At 26.7% G+C, this 11,646-nt stretch overlaps 1 protein-coding gene and 1 long non-coding RNA gene across 2 annotated transcripts; one reads left to right on the top strand and one right to left on the bottom strand.

Annotated features, from left to right (window-relative positions):
• The first annotated feature begins 7,583 nt into the window (after nucleotides 1-7,583).
• Nucleotides 7,584-8,521, top strand: LOC111623319. The gene is made up of 3 exons (XR_002756423.1): nucleotides 7,584-7,647; nucleotides 7,764-7,828; nucleotides 8,456-8,521. It is a non-coding gene; the product is annotated as an uncharacterized LOC111623319 (long non-coding RNA).
• Nucleotides 8,522-9,126: 605 nt separating this feature from the next.
• LOC111623324 lies at nucleotides 9,127-11,337 on the bottom strand. The gene is made up of 8 exons (XM_023365860.1): nucleotides 11,191-11,337; nucleotides 10,987-11,051; nucleotides 10,783-10,848; nucleotides 10,560-10,595; nucleotides 10,397-10,471; nucleotides 10,267-10,317; nucleotides 9,927-9,977; nucleotides 9,127-9,268 (listed from the first exon to the last, which is right to left on the bottom strand). Exons 1-8 carry the CDS (start codon nucleotides 11,249-11,251, stop codon nucleotides 9,182-9,184), a joined length of 492 nt encoding a protein of 163 aa, XP_023221628.1. The 5' UTR covers nucleotides 11,252-11,337; the 3' UTR covers nucleotides 9,127-9,181.
• Nucleotides 11,338-11,646: the final 309 nt, after the last annotated feature.

The raw sequence follows: 11,646 nt of genomic DNA, 5'->3' as shown, positions 1-11,646 counted from the left end.
AACGAAAATGAAAATTTGCTTGATAATTCAACTACGCTTGTTGGAGAACAATAAAAACACTACACTCAACAAGCCACCAATAAAACTCAACTGCCTAACCTATAACCAAAGTCTCCTTTTAATTTGTTTTTTAAAAAAAGCGCTTGACAAACTTGCCCCGCATGCCGAAGTTGCCCCGGTCTCCCCTACTTTTAAACACAGACTTTTGAAATTGTTGTTTTAAATTTAGATAAAGATGATTAATGTTGTCAAAACCTCAATAAACATCTATCTGAAAATGTATATATGTAGTGAATACACTCATACTTGTATATAAAAAAGCTCGTTAAAAATAAATTTCAAATATACATTCTTTTAAATATTTATACGCAATTAATTATTACTCATTAATTAAAGATTTAAAATGTTAAACATTTATCTAATCCGAATTTAACCTGAAAATGAAGTTTGTCATTATAAGTCATGCTATTGCCTTACGTAAACATCCAATTCAATTGACTAATTGCTCAAAAATCTAAATAGTAAGTAATGCATTAGAATAAATAATAGAAAATATTTATTATAATAAAAACGATAAATAAAATGTCGATAAGCGAAATTATGATTTTCGGAATTTCACTCTAGAAATTTCGATCGCTTTAGTAATATAATTTATAGTATAGCTACAAATTATAATAGTTACAAATATTGATTAAGTTAGTGTTTGGAAATTCACTTGTAAACATAAATTGAGATCATCCTGGAGGCACTAGATACAAAAGACTGTGGTTTCTCTACATGATATACAATTAAAACGGTGAAATTGCTTTATTTTTATCAATTTTGGGGGCTTCTGGGTGTATATCTCACATGCTGATGTGAAGTCTGGCACTATTTACAAATGCTATTCTACAAAAAACCGTTTTGAAAGAAATTATATTTAATATAAAAATTTTCCTTATTAATAAATAATACAACCTTAAATATAGGTTTATATTAGGCATATTTTATTATTATAAACTGTTATTTAAAACTTCAGAACGACGTCAAAATTTTTTCGAAGATTCAGATTAAATTTATATTAAATTTTATTATATTTAGTTGTTTATATATTACATACAAGATTTAATATTATCGAAGAAAACAATGAGAAGAATATTCACTTTATTCCAACGTTTATTATAACAATATAATAGAGAAAAGATTTGCGACAATATAGAAAAATAATCTATGATAGAGTAATAATAATAGGGTAGTAATAAGTGCAATGTACTGTATATTTTATTTCTAAAATAAACATGCAAATTTCTCATCTACAGACTTCGTAAAATAGGGCTATCTTTTGCTTTCGATCAATTTTATTTAGAAATTTTCTAAAAATACTTTTAAGGAAAGGATTCCCTATGTAAAAGGGAGTTCATCCATTACAGAATGAAAGAAGAAGATCCCACATTTAAATAATTATGTGCTAATTTCTTTTATGAAGGACTCCCTTAGAAAGAGATATTTTGGTTCTTTTTTTTTAAAGTATTTTTAGACTTTATAATAATGTTAATTAAAAATAAAGACAAAAAATAAATTAATTAATCACTGCGTTAATGAAACAATAAACAATTTTTTAAAATAACGTTATTAAAAAAAGCAGCAACGAGTTGCATAACTTTCCCGGAAAAAATATTTAAAATTTTGTGTAGCACCATCTGTTATAATATTTTATTTTTAAAATTTTTTATATTATTAATTATTATGAATGGCAAAAAGCTTTTTACGGTAGGGATGAGCTTTATAAAAATTGTAAATTAGTAAAATCTTCATTAAGTAATGTACAGTACGATCCTATTGGAGATACACACGACCTCCTTTATTTCTTCACCCCGTCGACCTTTAACCACCAAAATTTAACAGCATCAACACCCCTAACACACAAACCTCCCTGCAAAATTTCAGGAAATTTCGACAAAAAGCATAGAAGTTAAGCTTCAAAGAGAGTAAATAAAATCGGGAACCCAACACACACTAACATCGACATATACAGAAAAAATCCTCGAAGTTTTTTTTTCACATTTCTCGACGTTTTAAGGTGATAAATATAAAAATATAAAAATCTTTCAGGGTCATTTTTTGACCGATCGCCATATTTTCCCTCTATTTTAAGTTACATAGTGGAAAATAAAATAAGACAATACTTTGCATTATTCGGTGTGATAGAGAGCTGGCTGGTATCGTTATTATTTAAATCCTATAGGATTTATTTATTTTTTTAATCAGAAAGTTAATCGAATGCCAGAAACCTTGAACATTTAAAAAAAAACGTTTTATTGGAAACAGTTACTAAGCAATAAAATGTAAAGATACTTAACCTTTCAAACAATTACCATTGTTTTTAAATGTGTAAAATTCTTTATACAATCAATTTATACTGTATTATTAATTTTTTATTTAGTTTTGTCCTGTTCATTCACAGAAATAAGATTAATTTATCTAAATATAGCCTAAGTTAATACTTAATTATTCTTCGAGTTGTACCATTTTCGAAAAAAATTAACTTGTGATTATAAATTATTAAATGTTTAACTAGAAATTTCCTGTCCAATTAAGAATTTCCACTTGTAAAAGTTATATTTTCAAGTATTTGAACTTCATGTATTCGGAATTGTCACACTATGCAATTGTATAGAGGATAATTTCTCACAGATCACCTGGCTTTTCCGTTGTTGCAGGAATAATTGATGGCTAAATATTAAATGGAATTTTCCGATATGCTTTGATGATGACATTTTCCATCGAAATAAAAAAAAATGACTTTAAAGCTTCGTTGGTTTTCTATTTCTTCACCTGTTTGAAATATTGTATCTTTATTATTATTATTTTTTAAATAATCAAAATAAAAGGCTAAAGTAAAATTTCTAAAATTTATCCCCATAAAAAAATGTAATTTGAATGAATTATAAACATAAAACAATTGATTTATAACACGGTTTTCTCGTAAATTATGTAACGCAGGCGTTGATGAATATGCAGGTAATAGTTACAGGAGGGTGGAGTGTTTACAAAAACGTTACGTTTAATTCATTTAATAAAAATTATAGACGGAATAATAATAAGTATGAAGTTAGAAAATATACTTGTGAGCACTATGTTGACTTCTTTATTCCTAGACTTATTACACCGTCACTGGGCACAAGATCAGCCTTAAAAAATACTTTATTTTCCCCAAAAGGTATGTATTTCGGACCTTAAGTCCCTCGTCAGCTTTATATATATATATATATATATGAAATTGACACATCCACATCTACGAAATGCACAATAAACTCACGACGATTGGTAAATAACAGTATAGGTCCTATACTGTTTGTTTTACTATTTGTTTTAATTATACTGCTGAAAATTTCGAATCAACAAGTTTAATCAAACACCTGGAACTTGGATCTGTAATCAATGATTTGTTATCGGTAATTTACCAAACGTCGGGATTTTATTGTACATTTAGTAGAGTGGATGTGGTCAATTTTATAAATATTTGTAAAAAAAAACAAAGCTAACGAGGGACCTAAGTCCGAAATCCATATCTTTTAGGGAATGCTGAAATTCTGGATATAACAGTCTCGTGGCGGAACTTTCATTGAAGCTTCTCGTCTTCCTCAATATGTAAAACATTATAATCGTCCCTCTGCGAAAGCACAATTAAAAAATATATTTATAAAAAGGCGAGGACAATAAGTATAAACCTAGAAAACTCTCAGAAAGACATACATTAAAAATTCTTTTATTTGTACACCTCAGTAAAAATTATAACGTTTTACGTGTTGACGTGAAGCTGAAAAGCCTCAATAAAAGGCCGACTCTGCTGAGAGACTTATTTTCTGAGGAATGTAGAAAGAACAATGTCGGGCTGCAATTTTTAATCATATTTTTAATATATTTAATTAAAAATATATGCTCTTCATCACAAATTAATAGCGTCTTGCCCCTGTACATCATACTTTTCTGCCTTCAATCAAGTCGTGCCAGTCATCTAGCTAACTCCTTTCAGGGAAAATTTTTTGAATTAAATTAACATGATTTCCGGTTTGCATCAGAATTTCATATATAGTTAATAGGGACTTCCTCTCCCTGAAGTTTCCATATCTTGTCTCGTCTTACATCTATTTAATTCCATTCTGGAGATTTAGGAAAGACAGTCGGACGGACGGACAATGGGAATTTATAGGTCTACAATTTTTTTTAAATTGCAGCCCAACAAGAAAACACTTTTTATGTATTGTCTTTTTTGAGAATTTTTTAAGTTCGTGCGTATTTTTCTGGCTTTTTTATCAAAAAATCTACCCACTTTATACACGTAACATAGGGAAACACTATACAAACAAAAGCAGTGTGACCTTGCGTTTGAGGTTATTCGACCAATACCAACATATATAATATTTCACTATTATATATAATATATAATAGTCGTATTTAAATATATAAATTGTGCATACAAGCACAATTTATATATTTAAATACGACTATTCAACATACAAGTTAGATTATAAATTTTGTTTCCATATATAAACTTCATATTATATTACAGTATTACAAATATCCTTGTTTATAAGTTAAGTTAAAGATACAATTACGAGATAAACTGAATAGCTTAATTAACTAGCNCTCGAAGTTTTTTTTCACATTTCTCGACGTTTTAAGGTGATAAATATAAAAATATAAAAATCTTTCAGGGTCATTTTTTGACCGATCGCCATATTTTCCCTCTATTTTAAGTTACATAGTGGAAAATAAAATAAGACAATACTTTGCATTATTCGGTGTGATAGAGAGCTGGCTGGTATCGTTATTATTTAAATCCTATAGGATTTATTTATTTTTTTAATCAGAAAGTTAATCGAATGCCAGAAACCTTGAACATTTAAAAAAAAACGTTTTATTGGAAACAGTTACTAAGCAATAAAATGTAAAGATACTTAACCTTTCAAACAATTACCATTGTTTTTAAATGTGTAAAATTCTTTATACAATCAATTTATACTGTATTATTAATTTTTTATTTAGTTTTGTCCTGTTCATTCACAGAAATAAGATTAATTTATCTAAATATAGCCTAAGTTAATACTTAATTATTCTTCGAGTTGTACCATTTTCGAAAAAAATTAACTTGTGATTATAAATTATTAAATGTTTAACTAGAAATTTCCTGTCCAATTAAGAATTTCCACTTGTAAAAGTTATATTTTCAAGTATTTGAACTTCATGTATTCGGAATTGTCACACTATGCAATTGTATAGAGGATAATTTCTCACAGATCACCTGGCTTTTCCGTTGTTGCAGGAATAATTGATGGCTAAATATTAAATGGAATTTTCCGATATGCTTTGATGATGACATTTTCCATCGAAATAAAAAAAAATGACTTTAAAGCTTCGTTGGTTTTCTATTTCTTCACCTGTTTGAAATATTGTATCTTTATTATTATTATTTTTTAAATAATCAAAATAAAAGGCTAAAGTAAAATTTCTAAAATTTATCCCCATAAAAAAATGTAATTTGAATGAATTATAAACATAAAACAATTGATTTATAACACGGTTTTCTCGTAAATTATGTAACGCAGGCGTTGATGAATATGCAGGTAATAGTTACAGGAGGGTGGAGTGTTTACAAAAACGTTACGTTTAATTCATTTAATAAAAATTATAGACGGAATAATAATAAGTATGAAGTTAGAAAATATACTTGTGAGCACTATGTTGACTTCTTTATTCCTAGACTTATTACACCGTCACTGGGCACAAGATCAGCCTTAAAAAATACTTTATTTTCCCCAAAAGGTATGTATTTCGGACCTTAAGTCCCTCGTCAGCTTTATATATATATATATATATATGAAATTGACACATCCACATCTACGAAATGCACAATAAACTCACGACGATTGGTAAATAACAGTATAGGTCCTATACTGTTTGTTTTACTATTTGTTTTAATTATACTGCTGAAAATTTCGAATCAACAAGTTTAATCAAACACCTGGAACTTGGATCTGTAATCAATGATTTGTTATCGGTAATTTACCAAACGTCGGGATTTTATTGTACATTTAGTAGAGTGGATGTGGTCAATTTTATAAATATTTGTAAAAAAAAACAAAGCTAACGAGGGACCTAAGTCCGAAATCCATACGTTTTAGGAAATGCTGAAATTCTGGATATAACAGTCTCGTGGCGGAACTTTCATTGAAGCTTCTCGTCTTCCTCAATATGTAAAACATTATAATCGTCCCTCTGCGAAAGCACAATTAAAAAATATATTTATAAAAAGGCGAGGACAATAAGTATAAACCTAGAAAACTCTCAGAAAGACATACATTAAAAATTCTTTTATTTGTACACCTCAGTAAAAATTATAACGTTTTACGTGTTGACGTGAAGCTGAAAAGCCTCAATAAAAGGCCGACTCTGCTGAGAGACTTATTTTCTGAGGAATGTAGAAAGAACAATGTCGGGCTGCAATTTTTAATCATATTTTTAATATATTTAATTAAAAATATATGCTCTTCATCACAAATTAATAGCGTCTTGCCCCTGTACATCATACTTTTCTGCCTTCAATCAAGTCGTGCCAGTCATCTAGCTAACTCCTTTCAGGGAAAATTTTTTGAATTAAATTAACATGATTTCCGGTTTGCATCAGAATTTCATATATAGTTAATAGGGACTTCCTCTCCCTGAAGTTTCCATATCTTGTCTCGTCTTACATCTATTTAATTCCATTCTGGAGATTTAGGAAAGACAGTCGGACGGACGGACAATGGGAATTTATAGGTCTACAATTTTTTTTAAATTGCAGCCCAACAAGAAAACACTTTTTATGTATTGTCTTTTTTGAGAATTTTTTAAGTTCGTGCGTATTTTTCTGGCTTTTTTATCAAAAAATCTACCCACTTTATACACGTAACATAGGGAAACACTATACAAACAAAAGCAGTGTGACCTTGCGTTTGAGGTTATTCGACCAATACCAACATATATAATATTTCACTATTATATATAATATATAATAGTCGTATTTAAATATATAAATTGTGCATACAAGCACAATTTATATATTTAAATACGACTATTCAACATACAAGTTAGACTATAAATTTTGTTTCCATATATAAACTTCATATTATATTACAGTATTACAAATATCCTTGTTTATAAGTTAAGTTAAAAATACAATTACGAGATAAACTGAATAGCTTAATTAACTAGCAAGGAATTGCATAAATTTGCCTGCTTTTATATTTTATTTGACAAATTATTAATCATAGTAAATAAAATTGCGTGTAGCTCCATCTGTTATAAGATTATTGTATTGTAAAAAAATAACTTTTTATATAATATACATAACTTAGTTAATACTTAAAAACGTTTCTATAATCATAAAAAGAATTCTTTCCTGAAAATAAAACAATTTCCTGTAATTTCTCACGAATTTTCATCACTTGAATTCACATTAACAATACACATTAGTAGTTTCCTAAAGAATTACTGTAGAATATCCCATGGTTTCCATTATATAAACCCAAACACTTATCTAATTCTAAATTTCTCTTCCAACAGAAATAAGGATGTGTGGGACGAGTACTGTGATTATCCTCGTTGCATTACTTGTATGCATTGCAGGTAATATTAATATATACAAATATTTTAATAAAAATTACAGTTTATAAATGAGTACATTAAGAGTTAGTAAAATATCGGATTAGAAATAAGATTTATAAAATTATATATTATTAAAGCTGAGGATGAATGTGCACGAAAATTCTACGAATGTCTGGCGAGTAGTGAAACCATAATGCAGAAAGTAAGTATCAATTAAATAAATATTTGACAATTTTTCTTCGATATTAATCCACAAAATCTCTTAATTTAGACTCCATTTAAATTTATTTTGGGGCGGTACTGTAAAAATAATGGCTAATGAACTAATTATTTAGATGTGTTTCGATTTCTTTAATGTACAGTACAGTCGAGTGGTTGAGAATCAGATTGGTTTATGTCGCAATACGAATTATTAAATGAAAGCTTTCTATTAGGCATAATAGAGCATACGTTATGTGATTCAAGGAATGTTACTACTATTAAATAGAGGTGGCATTTTTGTAAATACTATTGGTAATACAATACTTCTTATTGCGACATGAATCAATATAGTTCTTTTAAAAAATGGTTTGAAGACTTTATACGCTTTCTACATTAAGTACAGTCGACCCCTCCTATAACACTGTTGATTATTCTGTTTTATATGAATTTCATGTTGTACGAGTCACTTAGATTTTACAAATACATGAGCCATTCACAGCCCAGCACACATATTTATAAAATCTAAGTGACTCGTACAACATGGAATTCGTATAAAATGGAATTATCAACAGTGTTATAGGGAGGACAACTGTATAAAAATATAAAGTGATTACAACGTTATTTTCAGTTTATTGATACAGACATATATTGCTGCAAAAAATTGATTAATGATAATGAAGAAATTTGGAGAAAAGTAAGTTATAAATTTATTTATTTTGTATAAAAATAAAACAATAAACATTCATGGNCTAGAAAATGTAATAAAAACAACGATAATAAGCATCTATTTTGTGTTTTATTTAAAATATTAAAATATCTTTACCTGAAATATAATATAGCCTCACTGGAAGAGTTTTCAACACTTAATGATAAATTGCGTACACTATTTATATATTTCTATAGCTATACAACTGATAAAACACATTAATCTTAAAATTACAACTCTCTATTCAATTTTGTTTTATTCATACTTTTTCCTAGGAAATCTCATTATAACTTCACTTTCTTTCATCTGTTCTGTCACCTGTACGGTACCTTTTATTCAACAAACTTTTTTATTAAACAAAGATTTTAAATTAAGACATTAAGAAGTAAAAAAACATTTTAATGTATACGCTGTTTTAAACATTTATTTAAGTAATTAAACTTAAAAATATGAGCTATACATACTTATATAGTATTAATTTTACAATAAACAAAAAATCAATTTTAATATTATCAAAGAAATTTTATTTCTTTTATAAATTTTACAAATTTATTATTTCTAAATCAAAAATATTATCTGAATAATGACATAAATCTCAAAATTTCATGTAATCCTTTGCTGTAAGTGTACTACTAATTGAATACAAATTCATTCAGAAGAATGCTTTGTATACAAGGAACACAAATCATCCAGGACTTCGTCTTTATTTTGTTCGCATTGTTTCATGCGGGAATCCTAAAAATAAAATTTAAATGTATGTTTTATTATTGGTATTTATTTTTTTTATTTTTCGTTTGCTTTAAAGATTCTACTGCAACAATACGATGAAATAAAATAAGATATTTAATATGCAAAACTTCAATTAAGGCTGATTGTAACTTCTTTGATTAGGCATGCAAATCAGCAGATGGCATTAAGAATTTAATGCTATTTTTATGGGAAAGTCGTTTCGAAAAATTATCGAAATGGGAAGTACTCGGTACATAGAACCTTACAGTCAATTTTTCCAAATTTTCTTTGATTTTAAAAAAAATTCATAAAAAATTAACGAATTCAATTGTTTAAATACTGAACCGTGTGTCAATAGAAGAATTAAATGAGATTCTAACGCAAGAGACTGTTTGGTTCTATCTACTTTCGTTTCCGAGAATTTTTGGAAAAGGACTTTCCCATAGAAAAAAAGCATTAAGTTTTTATTGTCATCTGCTGGAGATTACGTGCATAATTAAAGAGGTTACATTACAATGAGCTTTAAGAAAAAATGTTTAAATAGTTAAGAAAAATTTGCATACACTACACATGGAAAAATTTAAATTATAAACTTCATATACTACAAATTTCTTAGGTTAAAAATGTAGCAGTAAAATCTTTAATTAACATAATTTAAACTTACATGCAGTTGAGTAAAAAAAGAATCTGCACATTCTTCTGCTGTGGTTGGACGCTATAAATAAGATATAATTAAAATTATAAATAGCTTAAAACATTTAATAAGTATTTATTTACATATGTATATATTTAATAATAAATATTATACAGCATAAGTACTTAAGTAAACAATTGAAATTAAAATGCTTTTCTTAAACTTGAAAATTTTAAATATTTATTTTAAAGCTTTCTAATTAATAATGCATTTTTATCTTCTTTGATGTACGTATTGAATAATATATATATAATTTTATTCATTTTTAATATTATATTGAGTCAATTTAACCATCATAAATTTAACTAACCTGTACTGCTGACAGGACTGATTTCCAAAATTCATTGTAATTACTATCCGTCTGTGTTAAAAATAAAATTATTTAAAAGTTTATATCAATATTAATTAAATTAATATATAATATACTGTACACTTAATACCTTGTTAAAATATTCTTCCAGAACTTGCGAGCATTCTCCTCCTTCTTCTTCGGTATTAAGACAATTTATAGCAAGCTACAAATTAAAATAATATAATTTTAATTTAAATTTTATTAAAATAATATAAAAATTATTTATATTATAAAATAATTTTTGTATTTACCGGAAGATATTCTTTCAGAAGACAATGATTAAATGCCTAAAAATAAATAAATCGTTTTTATTGATATGGTTCACTACTGGATGTATGATTATAGAATTAATGATTATTTAGTAATAATATGTAATATATGCAATAAGAACTTAGAGAGGAAGACTTTTAATTACGTTAAATTAATTTATTTCTTAAATTAAAATTATCAAAGACGAAATAAATTTGATTGAACCTCGGTCCACATATCATCTGTTTCATTTAATGAAGCTTCACAGCACTGCTTTTCCGTTGCAACACACTATTAAAAAATTCTTTTTTACTATTTTTTCTATTGGAACTTATACTAGAAATTTAGTAAATTTAATATCAATATATATAGTCAATTTATATATATTTAAAACACAGAATATATTACATTAACAGTGTGTTAACTCACTTCTTCCATTGTAACATTTTTCATGAGACATTCGAAATAATCTTCTACACAGTCTGTATCACAAGCTAAAATATATATTTAAAAAAATTGATTTTATAAAAGTCAAAACTATAAAGAGCATTAAATTCTTCTTTAAAGTTAAAATTTTTAAATATATTATTAATTATTTCTATAATTAAATAAATAGCTTTATAATATATTTACTGTAAATATAAAAGTGTCCTAAAATGAAACAAATAGTTAAAATAAAATGAATAGACGACATATTTAAGCTTCTATTTCGTTAAACACTTCTAAACTTCGTCTTCAACTTGTAGGATTTGCTGGTATGATTTCGACTCTCCCTCGACAATGCCACAATTTAAAAGTTAATAAAATGCTAAATTTTATATAAGAATAATTTAAATGTCATCCTGTTATTTGCATAATATTATTAACATTTTGGGAATTATCCATGTGAAACTATTTTACTATTTGTCATCCTCGAAACTGCTTATCATGATTAAATGAATGTGAAGAAAGAACTCTTTGAGTAGAAAATTTTGTAAACATCCGTTTCTCAACACTGGTATATGTAAAGTTTAATTTTTTTAATACAAATTACTCGTTTCGTTATAAAATAAACTATAAAATACAGAAAATTAGTTAAACATAAACAGA

Source organism: Centruroides sculpturatus, unplaced genomic scaffold, assembly GCF_000671375.1.
Source record: "Centruroides sculpturatus isolate CEXI.00-Female unplaced genomic scaffold, Cexi_2.0 scaffold123, whole genome shotgun sequence".
Taxonomy (NCBI): domain Eukaryota; kingdom Metazoa; phylum Arthropoda; class Arachnida; order Scorpiones; family Buthidae; genus Centruroides; species Centruroides sculpturatus.
The sequence above is the reverse complement of the archived record's forward strand: the minus strand, read 5'-3'. Positions and strand labels throughout refer to the sequence as shown.